This window comes from Bufo bufo, chromosome 1 (genome assembly GCF_905171765.1).
Source record: "Bufo bufo chromosome 1, aBufBuf1.1, whole genome shotgun sequence".
Taxonomy (NCBI): domain Eukaryota; kingdom Metazoa; phylum Chordata; class Amphibia; order Anura; family Bufonidae; genus Bufo; species Bufo bufo.
Genome location: NC_053389.1, coordinates 41,281,094 through 41,299,366, shown reverse-complemented (window position 1 = coordinate 41,299,366; position 18,273 = coordinate 41,281,094). Strand labels below are relative to the sequence as shown.

Below are 18,273 nucleotides of genomic sequence, written 5' to 3'. Positions count from 1 at the left end.
TAGAACATGTCCTATTATTGTCCGCATAACGGACAAGGATAGTGCTGTTCTATCAGGGGCCAGCTTTTCCGTTCCGCAAAAAACGGAATGCACACGGATGTCATCCGTATTTTTTGCGGATCCATTTTTTGTGGAACGCAAAATACTGAAAAAGCCATACGGTCGTGTGCAAGAGTCCTAATTTGTATATAGTTTATTAACCCCTCGTGGGCTGTCCTAGTGTGTAATAATATAATACTGTTCTGCTCACTTTTTGTCCGTGTCCGTTCCGTTTTTTTTTTTTGCGGCCCCATTAAAATGAATGGTTCCGCATTCGGGCCGCAAAAAAAAACAACGGAATGGACACGGACAAAAAGTGAGCCCTTAGTCATTGGAGCAGAACAGTATTATATTATGACACACTAGGACAGCCCACGGGGGGTTAATAAACTATATACCATTCGTTTTAATGGGGCCGCAAAAAAAACGGAAATTACTCTGTGTGCATTCCGTATCTGTATGGCCTCATGGGTCCGCAATTCCGGAGATACGGAACGGAACACCGGAAGCACTACAGAGTGCTTCCGTGGTGTTTCTTTCCATTGTTCCGCACCGCGGACATGTCATTTTTTTTTGCGGTGCGGACAGACCACGGATCCATTCAAATTGAATGTGTCCGGCCTGCTGCACGGATGTTGCCCGTGCATTGGGGACCGCAAATTGCGGTCCCCAATGCACGGAACGGCCGCACAACGGGCGTGTGCATGCTGCCTCTGTCCGCAAGTCTGTTCTGCAAAAAAATAGAACATGTTCTATTCCTGTCCGTTTTGCGCACAAGGACAGGCATAGTTATAATGGATCCACAAAAAAACAATATAACTCGGATTTCATCCAATTTTTCTGGGGCGGATCTGTGTTTTGCAGATGACCGGGACAGTATCCATCGTACTCCACTCCGCCTTACCTCTATAATCCCGTGGCTGATGGTCCCGTAGGGCTTGCGCCTGATAAGAAGTAGGCTGATAATTATAACCATCGCCACGGCAACCGCCACCACCAACAGACCAATCAGAGCTCCTCGGTTAAACGTGACCAGGGTGTCTGGTTCCTGCAGGGTAAATCTTTACTAAATTACTGGTAAACTAATGCGCATAGTGTCTCTATGGCGACGGGAATATCGCCTGCTTTCAATCAAACTCTATTGGTACACATCTCCCTTACACGGCATCTGTCAGCAGTTTTGTACCTATGACCCTGGTTGACCTGTTACATGTGCGCTTGGCAGCTGAAGGCATCTGTGTTGGTCCCATGTACATATGTGCCTGCATTGCTAAGAAAAATGAAGTTTTAATATATGCAAATGAGTCTCTAGGAGCAACGGGGGCGTTACCGTTACACCTAGAGGCTCTGCTCTCTCTGCAACTGCTGAACCCTCTGCACTTTGATTGACCTGGTCAGGTTTGATGACCTTTTCACTTCTGACCGTGTCAAATAGAATGCAGAGGGCTCAGCAGTTACAGAGAGAGCAGAGCCTCTAGGTGTAATGGTAACGCCCCCGTTGCTCCTAGAGGCTCATTTGCATATATTAAAACTTCATTTTTCTCAGCAATGCAGGCACATATGTACATGGGACCAACACAGATGTCTTCAGCTGCCAAGTGCACATGTAACAGGTCAGCCAGTTTCATAGGTACAAAACTGCTGACAGATGCCCTTTAAATCAGGCCGGATTATCCAACATTCTAGAATCTAGATGATCAGACTATTAACCCGTTCGCTACCAGTGCCGTACGTATACGGCGCTTTAGCGATGTGTAAACATGGCGTCCGCTCGCATGTGCAGCGGGCGTCATGGCCGGCAGATCTCTGCTGTTTCAAACAGCAGAGACCTGCGGCTAAATACTGTGACTGGCAATAATGCCGATTGCGGTATTTAAATGCTTAAGATGCCGTGACCAAGTGACGTCACGGCATCGAAATGCGCAAAAACCTGGAAGCTTGCACTTCCGGGCTTGCTACCGATGCCCCTGGTGGCCAAAGTGTGCATCGGTAGTTGCGCTGAATACTTTTAGCCTTGCGGACGAGACTGAAAGTATTCATGCTGCAATTCTTATTTTGGCCACCAGATGGCAGGCCAGGATAAGAATTTAAAAATCCCTGCTAGAAGAAAATCAAAAATTAAAAAACATTATTTATGGGCTCATATAATAGCTTCAAAATTATTACACAAAAAAAAATGTTAAAAAATAAATAAAATATTAAAGTTTAAATCACCCCCCCTTTCCGTATAATTAAAAAATAAATAACAATAAATATAAACATAAAGGGTATCATCGCGACCGAAAATGCCCATACTATTAAAACATTTAAAAAAATTGGGGAAAAAGGGTCAAAATGGCCAATTTACCATTTTTTCATTGCTTCTCTTACCAAAATTTTTTTTATAAAACGTGATCACGCACACTCCAAAATGATATCAATAAAAACTACAGATTGTTCCGCAAAAAATGAGCCCCTAAACAGCTCAGTAGACATAAGTATAAAAAAGTTATGGGGGTCGGAGTATGGTGATGTAAAAAAAAAACTACACATATGGGGTATTGTTGTAATCGTACTGACCCAGAGAATGAAGGGAACGGGTTAGTTTTGCCATACATGAAACGCCGTGGGAGCAAAACCCATAAAATGGTGGAGGAATTGCGTTTTTTTTGCCAATTCCACCCCATTTGGAATTTTTTTACCGCTTCCCACTACATTTTATGCTATAATTAATGGTGGCATTAGAAAGTACAACCTGTCCCGCAAAAAATAAGCCCTCATACAGCTATGTGAAGTTATGGCTCACAGAAAATAGGGAGGAAAAATAAAAAAGGCAAAAACGCAAAAACCTCCGATATCCTAAGGGTTAAAGGGCAGCTCCGTATAAAGACTAGTCTGGACCTGCATTAAATGAAAGGGCTTCAGTGCTGAGGCTGGAAATCTCCTACCATATCTAGGCAGGAAACAGATGGTGGACTACTGGAATTCCTGAATGATCTCATTTGTGTTTCAATTTTTCATCATTGTCAAAAGCCCCACTTGCTGTCAGTGAATAGAAACATTCTTGAGTTACATCCAGAGGCTGAAAACTCATTCTGACTAAGGGCTCTTCACAGCTGAGGGTTTGTTACCATTGTACCCAGCCTAGACTACTCTCTCCTGTCCTGATGGTTCGTTACACTTCAGGCCTCATGCACACGACCGTATGTATTTTGCGGTCCGCAAAAAATATGGATGACATCTGTGTGCATTCCGTATTTTGCGGAACGGAACAGCTGGCCCCTAATAGAACAGTCCTATCCTTGTCCGTAATGCGGACAATAATAGGACATGTTCTATTTTTTTGCGGAGCGGAAATACGGACATACGGAAACGGAATGCACACTGAGTACCTTCCGTTTTTTTTGCGGACCCATTGAAATGAATGGTTCCATATACGGTCCGCAAAAAAAAAACGAACGGACACGGAATGAAAATACGTTCGTGTGCATGAGGCCTCACTCACGGATACATTGTGTCAGGCTGGAGTGCACAGAGGATGGTCTAGTCTGGATACAGCTGTATCTAACCCTCAGCTGTGGGTATTAGGTCGGGACAGGTTTCTAGCTTCTGGATAGAAACTGTTGCTGTCACTAAGGCCTTATGCACTCGACCGTTTTTTTTTCTGGTCCGCAAAAACGGTTTCCGTTGTTCCGTGATCCGTGTCCGTTTTTTCTTCCGTGGGTCTTCCTTGATTTTTGGAGGATCCACAGACATGAAAAATGAAAAAAATCTAAGTCAAGTTTGCCATTGAAATGATAGGAAAAAATGGACACGGATCACGGACACGGATGACAATCTTGTGTGCATCCGTGATTTTTCACGGACCCATTGACTTGAATGGGTCCGCGAACCGTTGACCGTGAAAAAAATAGGACAGGTCATATTTTTTTCACGGACAGGAAACACGGATCACGGATGCGGCTGCCAAACGGTGCATTTTCCGATTTTTCCACGGACCCATTGAAAGTCAATGGGTCCGCGAAAAAAAACTGAAAACGGAACCACGGATGCACACAACGGTCGTGTGCATGAGGCCTAACTAACAGGAAGTAGAGATCCTAGGGTACATTCCCACGACCGTTTGCGGTCCGCAAATAACGGAACCGTGTGTCTGCATTTTGCGGACAAATGACTTCCGCTTGTGTTCCGTATGCCTTCAGTTTTTACGGTCCGCAAAAAATGGAAGGAAAAAAAGAATTATTAAGGGCACTTTCACACTAGCGGCAGGACGGATCCGACAGGCTGTTGGATCCATCCTGCCGCTATTTCGCCGTGCCACCGGACTGCCGCTCTGTCCCCAACGTTGTCCGCACATTTTATTCACCCATAGAAATGAATGGATCCGCATCTATTCCGCAAAATGCCGGAACTGATGCGGATAAAATTATACGGTCGTGTGAATGTACCCGAAATATCAAGGAACTGAGTGACTATGGGGAGGGATTGTATCAGTGATGTACACCAATTTTTTTGGTATATAAATGTACATTTTTTAGGCAAGCCGCACCTTGTTTAAAATGCCCACATTTTACTTTGTTGTGGACGGACAACCCAAGATGTAACAAATTTATTAAAGGGGTTTTCCGGGACTAATACTAATGGTCTACCCACAGAATAGGTCATCAACATGGGATCGATGGAGGTCCAGCACTCAGCTTTTTGCAGCCACTGATATTGACAACTATACAGTGGACGGAAGGCTCCACCCACGAGGAGCTGAGCTGTGGTACTTGGCACGGCCACTACACAGGGGACAGAACCTTATGCTCCTGCCTCCGTCCACTGTATAGTCTCCGATGCCAGAAACAGCAGATGGTGGGGGGTGCTGGGTGTCGGATACCCACCAATAAAATATTAATAACCTATCCTGAGGATAGGCCATCAATATCTAAGTACCGGAAAACCCCTTTAAGACATGTGCTCTTTTTAAAAGGGTATTCTGGTTGGATGAAGTTAATCTTTATCCACAGGATTATTAGATTGCGGGGGGTCTGAACGCTGGGACCTCCACTAATCACAAGAATGGGGGACCTATACCTCTGAAATGAATGGGGCAGCATTCCAATCCATTTAATCTCTACAGGACGAGTACAAGCGCTTGGTTATTTCCAGCTGTCCGCTAGAAATGAATGGAGCAACATGTGCGGTATGGAGCCCCCGTTCTCCTGATTGGAAGAGGCCCTAGCAGTCAGATCTAATAGTCATCCCCTGATGTGTGGGTAGGAGATAACTTCATCCTATCGGAATACCCCTTTAATAAATTTGCTGCATCTGATAACTGATACCTAAAACTTGAATTTTTTCCCAATGCAAGTCCGACTGCAGATTTCACGTAAGATTTGTAAAATCTCATCCCCAAGGCTACTATAGTGCAGTCGGACTTCGGATAATGGTGCAATCCAAGAAGTAAAACCCATGGTAATTCCGTCCCATGTGGACCTGCCCTGTAAGGATAAGAGCTGGCGTTATACTCAGACCCGCCAGCAGGGGGAGAGCGTATGTTCTACTCACCAGTTCATCACGCTGGATGTCTTCGGATTGGTAGTGGACCTGCTTTACCGATCCGTTATCCTAAATATGAGAGGGGTGGGGGAGACACCTTTAGTCATACCCCGTGGCCACACATATTCACCCTAAAGATATACACTGTTGGGGTGCCTCACCTTCTGTCCTGGGAAAGTAATAGTCCGCTCACTAGGGGGGAAATCTGAGTACATGTCCCAGACCGCTGAGCCTGCGGGAAACACAGGAAGACCCCGTCATGAGGGGACACACAGAATAGAGGGGGTCACATACTAAAAACACTGCTAATAGGAACAGCGCTGTGGCTCATAGCAACCAATTAAAATGAATTTTGTTTGATGGCAGCCATATTGAATTCATTAGGACTGGGTGGGCTTGTGAAAAGAAGCAGCAGGACTGAGTGGGGTGTATCCAAAATCTTTTTTGAGGTGGGAGGGAACGAGGCAGGAGAAACCTGTGGGAGCCATTATGGCGGCCATCTTGGTTGTCACCCAGCTTTCATTGGAATCGAAGCAATTTTTGAGCATGAATCTGATTGGTTGCCATGGGCGACACTACTGTTTTCACTTTCTAAAGTATACCCAACGGGCAGCAGGCGGAAGAGATTTAAAGAGACAGACGCACGACCCAAGCACTGACCTTTCCGTTCTATCTGCTGGGAATCTGATGAGGCGTCCCCCAAAAGGCAAAAAGTAACAAGGAGACAAAGCAAGCGGAGAAGACAAAGAGAGAAAGGAAGACAATGTTCATAAGAGACAACACAGACTCAAGATTTAAAGAGAGAGCCAAGAAAAGGGAAAGGGGACGGGAAGACTGGCAGCCAGGGCTTCGGCCTCCTGCTCACCCTCTCCTTGAGACGTCTCGGCGGAGTTTTGGGAGGGCACTCTCATCTCGGGGTAGTCGCTGTCTTCGTTCAGCTTCTTCTGCGTTGAGCTCAGGAGATCGCTAGCTCCAACCCATTCTGTGCGCAGCCAACTCTCTGCCAAAAATGCCATAATGAAACCGTTTTAAGATCTCTGCTGGCTGTCAGTGAATACCACCATTCTTGTTAACATCCAGAGGCTGAAAACCTGTACTCACCTAGCCTAGACAAACTTTAAGGGGTCATGCACACGAACGTGTCCCCAATGCACGGGCACCGTCCGCGGGGCTGGCACAGATGGATGCATATCCATTGAATGGGTCCGTGATCTGTCCGCACCGCAAAAAACATGTTCTATTTTTTTGCGGAGGCACGGACAGAAAACCACGGAAGCGCTCTGTAGTGCTTCAGTGGGGGTCCGTGCCTCCATTCCACTTCGCACCTTCCGGACTGCGGACCCATTCAAGTGAATGGGTCCGCATCCGTGATGCAGTCCATAAACGGCCGGTGCCCGTATATTGCGGACCCGCTGTTTGCGGGCCACAATAGGTTCCCGGCCGGCACCTGTTCGTGTGCATGAGCCCTAACTTGCTAAACATGCTGATACATTTTAGCTGCACTGATACATTGTAACAAGCTATCAGGGCAAGAGAGAGATTTGTGCTATAGATGCCTTTAAATAACAGACTGGATACATTGGGGCACATTTATCAAGTTTGCCTTTTTTTGGAGAAAAAAAGAACAGGTGTATTAGCAACGCATGTCGCTAATTTGAGGCTCAGGTTTTTCTTTTCTGGTTTAGGTCTGACCTCTAGTGGTTGTTTTCTTGTAAGACGGGTTCATATTCACTTAGACTTGTCTCATTGGTTTACGCCAGGCATGCTCAACCTGCGGTCCTCCAGCTGTTGCAAAATTACAACTCCCATCATTCCCGGACAGCCTACAGCAGGGCATGGTGGGAATTGCAGTTTTACAACAGCTGGAGGGCCGCAGGTTGAGCATCCCTGGTTTTACGCAAGTGACTGGAAAAAAGTTGCATGTTTATCTTTTTCAATGTAAAAAATTGTGCAAGTTCCCCCTCAAAACAGATGGGAAAATAAGCCTGGTCAGGAGTGGAGTAGAAATAAGAGAGGCGCAAAAAAGGCGCACCTACATACATAGGTCGGAAAAAAAGTCACAAAAGTTTGAAAACTTCTGAATTAGTCTTAAAACTCAAAATAAGTGAACGAGGCGCAAAAGCCTCCAAAACAGGCGCAAAATCAGTTGATAAATGTGACTTAAGAATAAGTCGGAAACAGGCACAGACACTATAGTAAATGTGCCCCATTGTGTCATGGCCTCAGCTGCGAGCAGGGCTAGGTGTGTACAGGGCCTTAGGCTCTGGAACAGTGGACAACATGCCTTTCCGTCTTCTCTTATGCTGATTATTTCCTCTCTGGGAGAAGGAATTCACTACGGTATGGGTTCTGTACGGGTGGCATGAAAGTGCCATATAAGTAGTGTGTGGGTGCCATATGTGTATTATGAGGGTGCTGTATGTATACAGTGTATGTGTGGTATGAGGGTGCTGTATGTATACAGTGTATGTGTGGTATGAGGGTGCTGTATGTATACAGTGTATGTGTGGTATGAGGGTGCTGTATGTATACAGTGTATGTGTGGTATGAGGGTGCTGTATGTATACAGTGTATGTGTGGTATGAGGGTGCTGTATGTATACAGTGTATGTGTGGTATGAGGGTGCTGTATGTATACAGTGTACGTGTGGTATGAGGGTGCTGTATGTATACAGTGTATGTGTGGTATGAGGGTGCTGTATGTATACAGTGTATGTGTGGTATGAGGGTGCTGTATGTATACAGTGTATGTGTGGTATGAGGGTGCTGTATGTATACAGTGTACGTGTGGTATGAGGGTGCTGTATGTATACAGTGTATGTGTGGTATGAGGGTGCTGTATGTATACAGTGTACGTGTGGTATGAGGGTGCTGTATGTATACAGTGTACGTGTGGTATGAGGGTGCTGTATGTATACAGTGTACGTGTGGTATGAGGGTGCTGTACGCATACAGTGTACGTGTGGTATGAGGGTGCTGTATGTATACAGTGTACGTGTGGTATGAGGGTGCTGTACGCATACAGTGTACGTGTGGTATGAGGGTGCTGTATGTATACAGTGTATGTGTGGTATGAGGGTGCTGTATGTATACAGTGTATGTGTGGTATGAGGGTGCTGTATGTATACAGTATATGTGTGGTATGAGGGTGCTGTATGTATACAGTATATGTGTGGTATGAGGGTGCTGTATGTATACAGTGTATGTGTGGTATGAGGGTGCTGTATGTATACAGTGTATGTGTGGTATGAGGGTGCTGTATGTATACAGTGTATGTGTGGTATGAGGGTGCTGTATGTATACAGTGTATGTGTGGTATGAGGGTGCTGTATGTATACAGTGTACGTGTGGTATGAGGGTGCTGTATGTATACAGTGTATGTGTGGTATGAGGGTGCTGTATGTATACAGTGTACGTGTGGTATGAGGGTGCTGTATGTATACAGTGTACGTGTGGTATGAGGGTGCTGTATGTATACAGTGTATGTGTGGTATGAGGGTGCTGTATGTATACAGTGTATGTGTGGTATGCGGGACATTTTTGAAGACCCATGTTTTCTCAAGCCCCTCTGTGCTGCCGGAGGAAGCACCAAAGTTACATAAAGGTGTAGGCCTCTCCTTAAGTTTGATGCTTTATCCGGCCTGCTGTGCAACAGACTTGAAGGGGTGTTCCAGTTTGATTAATTTATCCCCTATCTCCATCACCGATCCTACTGCTGGGACCCCCACCATTCATGAGAAGCCGCCCCTGAAATGAACAGAGCAGTCGCACATGTGTGTGGCCGCTTCATTAATTTTTATGGGGGTACTGGAGATAGCCTATGTGTACTGTGTGCATGCTGTGTACTGTGCGCATGCTGTATGTGTACTGTGCGCATGCTGTATGTGTACTGTGCGCATGCTGTATGTGTACTGTGCGCATGCTGTATGTGTACTGTGCGCATGCTGTATGTGTACTGTGCGCATGCTGTATGTGTACTGTGCGCATGCTGTATGTGTACTGTGCGCATGCTGTATGTGTACTGTGCGCATGCTGTATGTGTACTGTGCGCATGCTGTATGTGTACTGTGCGTGCTGTAGTTATACTGTGTGCGTGCTGTATGTGTACTGTGCGCGTGCTGTATGTGTACTGTGCGCGTGCTGTATGTGTACTGTGCGCGTGCTGTATGTGTACTGTGCGCGTGCTGTATGTGTACTGTGCGCGTGCTGTATGTGTACTGTGCGCGTGCTGTAGTTATACTGTGTGCATGCTGTATGTGTACTGTGCGCATGCTGTATGTGTACTGTGCGTATGCTGTAGTTATACTGTGTGCATGCTGTATGTGTACTGTGCGCATGCTGTATGTGTACTGTGCGCATGCTGTATGTGTACTGTGCGCATGCTGTATGTGTACTGTGCGCATGCTGTATGTGTACTGTGCGCATGCTGTATGTGTACTGTGCGCATGCTGTATGTGTACTGTGCGCATGCTGTAGTTATACTGTGTGCATGCTGTATGTGTACTGTGCGCATGCTGTATGTGTACTGTGCGTATGCTGTAGTTATACTGTGTGCATGCTGTATGTGTACTGTGCGTATGCTGTATGTGTACTGTGCGTATGCTGTAGTTATACTGTGTGCATGCTATGTGTCTATGCACTCTGTGTCTGGGATATGTTTACTTTGTGGGTGACATACTGCAGGGTCGTTGCTAGGTCAAAACATTCGGGGCCTGGGCCTCTGATGTTTTGTCCCAGGCCCCAAATGTCCTGTCTGCCTGTTAGATATAACTGTATTGCCTTCCTCAAGACAGCAATACAATTGAATCTAATGCACTGCAAGAGCTGAAGGACCTGTGATCAGTTCTAAATGCAGTAGCTGAAAAGGACTTGGGATGATGTCACCATCATGTGACCAGTGCAGGAGGGGACGGCTCAGCAGTGAAGGAAGCCCTGGGAAGAGGCTGAGGTGATGTCTGCTACATGAGGAGAGGTAAGTGAAGATTACTCAGTGTAAGAGGCAGAGCAATGTTGGGAATTGTAGTTATTTAACTGGGACTGTATATTAGGGCTGAAGGGAGGGAAGTTATTTACATGGGACAGTGAGGTGCAGTGATGTTAATTACATGGGACTGATATTTGGAAGTGGCTGGGGTAGGGTGATGTTATTTACATGGGACTGTATGTTGAAGGCGGCTATGGGACGGAGTGATATTAGTTACATGGGATTGAATGTTAAGGGGTAATGTTATTTACATGGGACTGCATGTTGGAGGTGGCTGGGGAGGGGGTGATATTTACATGAGACTGTATTTTGGAGGGGGCAGGAGAGATGGTGTGATGTTATTTACATGGGACTGTTTTTTGGAGGGGGCTGTAGATAGAGAGGGATGTTATTTACATGGGACTGTATATTGGAGGGGGCAGTAGAGGTGGTGTGATGTTATTTACATGGGGCTGTATTTTGGAGGGGGCTGTAAATAGAGAGAGATGGTGTGATGGTATTTATATGGGACTCTATGGCGGAGGGAGGGAAATAGTGTTATTTACATGGGACTGTATGGCGGAGGTGCTGAGGAATTATAATTTTTGAGGACACTAAACTGAGGAATATAACTACAGGGGGCACTGCAGGGGGCATTATAAATACTTGGGGCGCTTCAGGGCATTTTAAATCCAAGGGACATTAGGCGTTCTTATTATTACTGGAGCTTTATAGGAGGGACATTATTTCTACTAAGAGCACTATGGGGGGCCTTATTACTACTGAGGGGTCTGTAGAGAGCTTTGTTACCACTGGGGGACAATAGGGGGGCTTATTTCTACTGGGGGCTCTGTGAGGGTATTATTAATACTGGAGGGCTCTTCTACTAATGGGGGCACTCTTGGGGAGCGTTATCACGGTTGGGGGCACTGTGGGGGGCAGTATTACTAATGAGGGCATTCTAGAAGTGAATTACTATTAGTGGGACTATGAGGTGCACTATTACTATGGGGGGGGCACTCATTTTTCCTCAGGATAGTATTTGGGGGTACAGAAAAGTAAGGAAGCTAAGATGTCCGTGTGTCACACTCTGCAGAGACGAGACACGGCTGAAAGAAGTTGTCTGGACCGAATGGAGAAGATGATGACAGAGAAGATCTACATCAGAGGAGACGTCACCTGGGAGGTCCTGGATGTGAGAGGTACGTGCTGCTGTATAGCAAGTACAGGAAAATGTCTTCAGTGCTAGTATTTACGGGGGGAGAGGTTGTTCAACTTAGAGAATTGGGCCATATGCATTAGTGCTTGGGCCCTGGATCTTTTGAGACCCTAGTAACGCCCCTGGCCATTCTTGTCCTGTGTGGGTGCTGTATGTGTACTGTGTACGTGTCCTTGTGGGTGCCGTACTTGTCCTGTGTGGGTGCTGTATGTGTACGTGTCCTTGTGGGTGCCGTACTTGTCCTTTGTGGGTGCTGCATGTGTATTGTGTGGACACTGCATGTGCGCTATTGCATATGCACTGTGTGGGTGCCCAAGCACTGGAGAGACGCTACAGTGCACGGTGTGAGGTCCTCCATGTGTCCACATTCCTCACCGATCTGCTCCCGTAGCTCCGGAGTCAGCTGGGGGTTCCGGTACAGCAGTGATAGGGACTGGTTGACTCGCTCCTCAATGACGCGGAGGTGGGTCAGAACCTGAAGAAGAGATGGTACCACTGTAACTGACAGAGAAGACACCAGCCACCAGTGAAGAGACAGACCACAGAGGGCAGACCCCGGTACCTGGAACTGAATGGTCTCGGCTCTGTCCGGCTCCGCGCTGCTGACGTGCTGGTAGTGACGCACCGTATGGCGCTGGTCTTTCTGCTCCGCATGTATGTATTTCTTCAGGGCCAGCAGAACTTTCTCCGGCTGCTCGAAAACAGACACAACACATTGTTCTGATTATAGCGGTTCTGAAAACGTCTCTGGGGGTCTGAAGAGGTCCGAGGAGGAGGGGCTTACATCCAGGGGTGTGGTCTGCACACTGGCCAAGTAGTTCTCCAGCGCCGCCCTGCGGTTATCATTGAGAGCTGCAACCACCCGACCCAGGTGTGTCTCCACCAGACGCTGGCGCTGAGCTGAAATCTGACTCTCCAGGGTTTGTAAGATGGACTGAAAGTGCTGAGAAAAGAACGATGGTCAGAGATGAGTCACAACATGAGCCACTGGATTAGATACACAGCTCAGCAGAGGGAATCATGCATGATAAGCTTAGATACACCATCTTAGGGGACATTTAGACTACATTCACACGACCGTATGAATGAGTCCGCATCCGTCCCGCAATTTCACGGAACAGGTGCAGACCTATTCGTTTCAATCGGGCCGCAAAAGATGCAGACAGCATCCACATCCGTAGTTCCAAAGTGCGGACAAGATTAGGCATTTTCTATGGTAGCGGCGGCATGTGCGGTCCGCAAATTGCGGATTCGCGAAACACCGCGGTCGTGTGAATGTAGCCTTTCACACATGATAGGTTTAAATATAGAAGCTCAGCAGACAGTACCACACATGATAGGCTTAGATACTGAAGATCAGAGGAGAATCTCACACATGATAGGTTTAGATACAACAGCTCGACAGATAATATCACAGGCTTAGATACACCAGCTCAGCGGCAAGTATTGCACAGTATAGGCAACTCAGCAGACAGTATCAAACATGACAAGCTTAGATACAGCTGCCGGGTTTAGATACAGAGGGTGAACAGACTGTATCACACAATATAGACTTAGATACAGCAGCTCAGCAGAACAGTATCATACATCACAGGCTTAGATATTACAGCTCAATAGACAATATCACACATGATAGGCTTAGATACACAGCTCAGCAGGCAGTATTACACATCATTAGATACAGCATCTCAGTGGACAGTATCGTATATGATCGGCTTAGATACACCAGCTCAGCTACCAGTATTACACATGATTGGCTTAGATACAGCAGCTCAGCAGGCAGCATCACACATGATTGGCTAGGATACAGCACCCCAGTGAGCAGTATCACATGATCAGCTTAGATAAAGCACCTCAGCATTTAATATCACACATCATAGGCTTAGATACAGCACCTCGGCAGACAGTATCACAAGATACAGCACCTTAGTGGACAGTATCACACATGATCGGCTTGGATACAGCATCTCAGCAGACAGCATCACACATTAGTGGCTTAGATACATCAGCTCAGCAGACAGTATCACATAATAGGATTAGATACACAGCTCAGCAGGGAGTATCGCACATGATAGGATTAGATACACAGCTCAGCAGACAGTATCACACATGATAGGATTAGATACACAGCGCAGCAGACCGTATCACACCTGATCAGATTAGATACACAGCGCAGCAGACAGTATCACACCTGATCAGATTAGATACACAGCTCAGCAGACAGTATCACACCTGATTGGATTAGATACACAGCTCAGCAGGCAGTATCACACCTAATCGGATTAGATACACAGCTCAGCAGACAGTATCACACCTGATCGGATTAGATACACAGCTCAGCAGGCAGTATCACACATGATCGGCTTGGATACAGCATCTCAGCAGACAGCATCACACATTAGTGGCTTAGATACATCAGCTCAGCAGACAGTATCACATGATAGGATTAGATACACAGCTCAGCAGGGAGTATCACACATGATAGGATTAGATACACAGCGCAGCAGACAGTATCACACCTGATCAGATTAGATACACAGCTCAGCAGACAGCATCACACATTAGTGGCTTAGATACATCAGCTCAGCAGACAGTATCACATGATAGGATTAGATACACAGCTGAGCAGGGAGAATCACACATGATAGGATTAGATACACAGCTCAGCAGACATTATCACACATGATAGGATTAGATACACAGCGCAGCAGACAGTATCACACATGATAGGATTAGATACACAGCTCAGCAGACAGTATCACACATGATAGGATTAGATACACAGCTCAGCAGACAGTATCACACATGATAGGATTAGATACACAGCTCAGCAGACAGTATCACACATGATAAGATTAGATACACAGCTCAGCAGACAATATCACACATGATAGGATTAGATACACAGCTCAGCAGACAGTATCACACCTGATAGGATTAGATACACAGCTCAGCAGGCAGTATCACACCTGATAGGATTAGATACACAGCGCAGCAGACAGTATCACACATGATAAGATTAGATTCACAGCTCAGCAGACAGTATCACACAGGACAGGATTAGATACACAGCTCAGCAGACAGTATCACACATGATAGGATTAGATACACAGCTCAGCAGACAGTATCACACATGATAGGATTAGATACACAGCTCAGCAGACAGTATCACACCTGATAGGATTAGATACACAGCTCAGCAGGCAGTATCACACCTGATAGGATTAGATACACAGCTCAGCAGACAGTATCACACATGATAAGATTAGATACACAGCTCAGCAGACAGTATCACACATGATAGGATTAGATACACAGCTCAGCAGACAATATCACACATGATAGGATTAGATACACAGCTCAGCAGACAGTATCACACAGGATAGTATTAGATACACAGCTCAGCAGACAGTATCACACATGATAAGATTAGATACACAGCTCAGCAGACAGTATCACACATGATAGGATTAGATACACAGCTCAGCAGACAGTATCACATGATACACGATGGGAATGTAGAAACGCGAGGCTCCTTTTGGCGGCTCTACATGACACCACAGGCGGCACTCATCTTGATCACATCGTGAATCCTCCACATTGCTGATTGGTAAGAACACGCCGTAAATTCTCGGGTCGTTTACCCAAATAATAGCGGAGGCTGAAGGGCTTATACAGGGAGACGGGGCGAAGTCCAGAGCGCCGTGTAACCGGATCCGTTATTACACAAGCTCCCACCCCCCCGCACCGTCATGTCCCATATTTTGTTTTTATAACAAGGATCAGATCCGCTTTCATGATATCTCCCCTCGTCCCCTGTCATCTCATCTCTGCTGCTCCGCGGTAACACGACCCCCAGATAGAGACTAAGTGGGACTAAAAGCTATCGCTTTCCCCGGACATCGGGGATTTGCAAAATAAATGACTTTTACATCTGTCTCTCGTATAAGTTTTCACTGCTAATGGCTTGAAAACCCCAGGATATTATCATGGGAAAATTCTCCTGTCGCTCTGAAATAATTAATATTTTCTTCTGTATGTTTTTTTCCCCTGTCGGTGGATGTGGGGGTGGGGTGAGGGGGGCAATTAAATATTAATGTCGCCATCCAGCCACATTATGCTTACCTGGTGTCTCCAGCATCTGAAGAGCAACCACTCAGACTAGACAATTAGTGGACAGATGTAGCAGTGCTCAATGTGTGAGGTGAATACAGGAGGGTTACTGTCAGTCCTGTGACATGGTCGGCCCTGCTACATCTGTACACGGTATCTGGAACTATCAAACACGATGGACATATTCAATATGAATCTGGAAGACTGGCACCGAACATGCCCATCATATTCTAGTGCAGGCTGTGATATTGGGAAGGAGGGGAGAGGGTCGTCCTCCATAAGCTGGTCACAAATGGAACCCACCATCCATTTCAACCTCCAACTAATCAAAAAAAATTACCATCATCCTTTCATGTTGGAATCGGTAACCAGAATCCTACCAAACTAGTAGTTGACATCTCAGTTATGATAGGGACTGATGGCAACGTAGTCACCTACCGTACCGCCAAATCCCAGAGATGATAGGATTATAAGCATCCCGTTAGGTCTCATCCCATTAATGATGGGTTTCCTTTCCAATGGTGACTTGTGAGTAAATAGAGGGAGGTCTTCTAGACAGCATCCTCCAGTATCCTTATCTCTTGGGTAGAGTGGAGAGCGGCCGCAAAGAGTATCTCTCGTTCTGGAGGATCTGTCCTGTCCTATGTTACACAGACAACTCACTGTTATGAATGGACGCTGTGTAATGCTTAATTTCCCCTGTGGAGGTGCTGCAGGAAAACTGACCACCTAAACGAGCCATACGCATAACGAGCCATACGCATGAGAGAAATGTTGGCTGAACCCACCTGGAAGTAGCTCCCATATTTACAACTTGCCTATCAAAGATCCCACCACTGTCCTAACAGTCTCCCAACCAGCCATGAAGGTACCATCAAGGGCTTGTTGGTCTGTAGCTCATTCATGATGGGGCCACCTTCTTCTGGGGACACCCATTAGATAATTGTTGGCAGAACTTCAGTGGGACCGGATGACCATCTAATGTGTAGGATGGTGTCCTGACTTTCCCCTGACAGTAGACAGGTAGGACATAGAAAGATCAGGGTGTTGGATTACAACACATCTGATCCTTTTGTTGTCAGGGTAGATAAGGCTGCAGCAGCTTAGGCCGACTGACAGCTGTTGAGTGAAATTTAGTTTGGCATACAGCTATCATTGCTAATCTCCCTATACACATGCATGCTCTATTCAAGAATGCATGTGTTCTCAGTAAGAAGAGGGGAGTCAACTTCCGATGGACTCTACTGGTGGTGGCTTCTCAAGAACCAAAGGATTGGACAGTTAAAATCCAAGATGCCCCATCCTTAATTTTCCTAACACCTGTTTTTAGGGTATAGTCGGGAGACACCATACCCATTATATGCTTGATCGGCCCTGCCAAAAATTGGTGGGCTTGGTCGACATGACCTCCACCATCTACCATAAAAGAGGTCTCATTTCAGATACAATACGACCACAACCCTAACAGTTCTCATACAAGATATGATGGGGCCTTCACCGTCCTGAAACCTTGTCCAAACCTGATAGTCCAATCTATTGCCCATTACCTCAACATGATAGATAAGACTGTGCACCCTGATGTTTACAACCGGAGCGCACAACCTTCATTTTACACCCTTCATATTTCACATGACAAGTGACAGTCAGGGGACAAACATATCAACAACGTATGAAATGCATTAGTCAGTGACTACATACCTCATTTAGCGCTTGACGGTCGGACTTGGGTAGGTTCTTGGCTTGATTATCTGCTTCGGCCCACTCCTTCATAACCTGGAAGACCAATTCCTAAATTTTTAACAAAATTCCTGCCATCCATTTACGATTTAATGGCGCTATCCAAACTGCTGGCCTTGTCTTTCCTGCCCTTAGTCATTGGCTTAGTTTCTTAAGTGCTCATTTTCTTGTTAGGTTATTCTCCGCTCACCTCGTTGATCTGCTTCATACGTCTTTCCTCCAGCTCCATTTTTGCTCGCAGGAAGTTGGCGTGTTCAGATCCGTCTCGTGGTGACTCGAAGTAGATATCCACCCCGTCGGTGGGACGAGAAACTGCAAAAAAACAGAAAGTTAGGTAATTATTATTATTTTATTTGGTCTCACTCCAGTTTGGATTTGATACTTGGGCTTAGTAAGAGTGGCCGGAAAATATCAGGAAGATACACTGAGCTTTACAGAATCATGTCCTCTATGATGGCCTGTATTTACCTACGTTGTAATAATGCTGCCTCAGTACTGCTGAAATAATGCTACAGTACCTAAATAATACCACCAGACAGTGCCTACTTAACAGTACTATACTGTGCCTAAATAATACTGCTACATAATGTCTGTATAATATTACTATACTGAAAATAACTAATATCAGCAAACAATGCTTGCTTAATAATACCATACTGTACCTAAATAATACCACCACA

The 18,273-nt window shown here is 45.9% G+C and overlaps 1 protein-coding gene across 2 annotated transcripts in view; it reads right to left on the bottom strand.

Moving 5' to 3' along the window:
* Window positions 1–18,273, bottom strand: part of APLP1 (amyloid beta precursor like protein 1) — a 54,952-nt gene that overhangs the window by 3,186 nt on the left and 33,493 nt on the right. The window contains exons 7-16 of one of the 2 annotated variants that reach the window (XM_040422216.1): window positions 17,784–17,905; window positions 17,555–17,629; window positions 12,528–12,686; window positions 12,306–12,434; window positions 12,119–12,218; window positions 6,428–6,562; window positions 6,223–6,246; window positions 5,724–5,794; window positions 5,572–5,631; window positions 944–1,087 (exon numbers count right to left, since the gene is read on the bottom strand). In XM_040422216.1, coding sequence (XP_040278150.1) covers window positions 944–1,087; window positions 5,572–5,631; window positions 5,724–5,794; window positions 6,223–6,246; window positions 6,428–6,562; window positions 12,119–12,218; window positions 12,306–12,434; window positions 12,528–12,686; window positions 17,555–17,629; window positions 17,784–17,905 — 1,019 coding nt within the window. The remainder of the gene's footprint in view (window positions 1–943; window positions 1,088–5,571; window positions 5,632–5,723; window positions 5,795–6,222; window positions 6,247–6,427; window positions 6,563–12,118; window positions 12,219–12,305; window positions 12,435–12,527; window positions 12,687–17,554; window positions 17,630–17,783; window positions 17,906–18,273) is intronic. The other variant, XM_040422221.1, reaches the window with a different exon arrangement.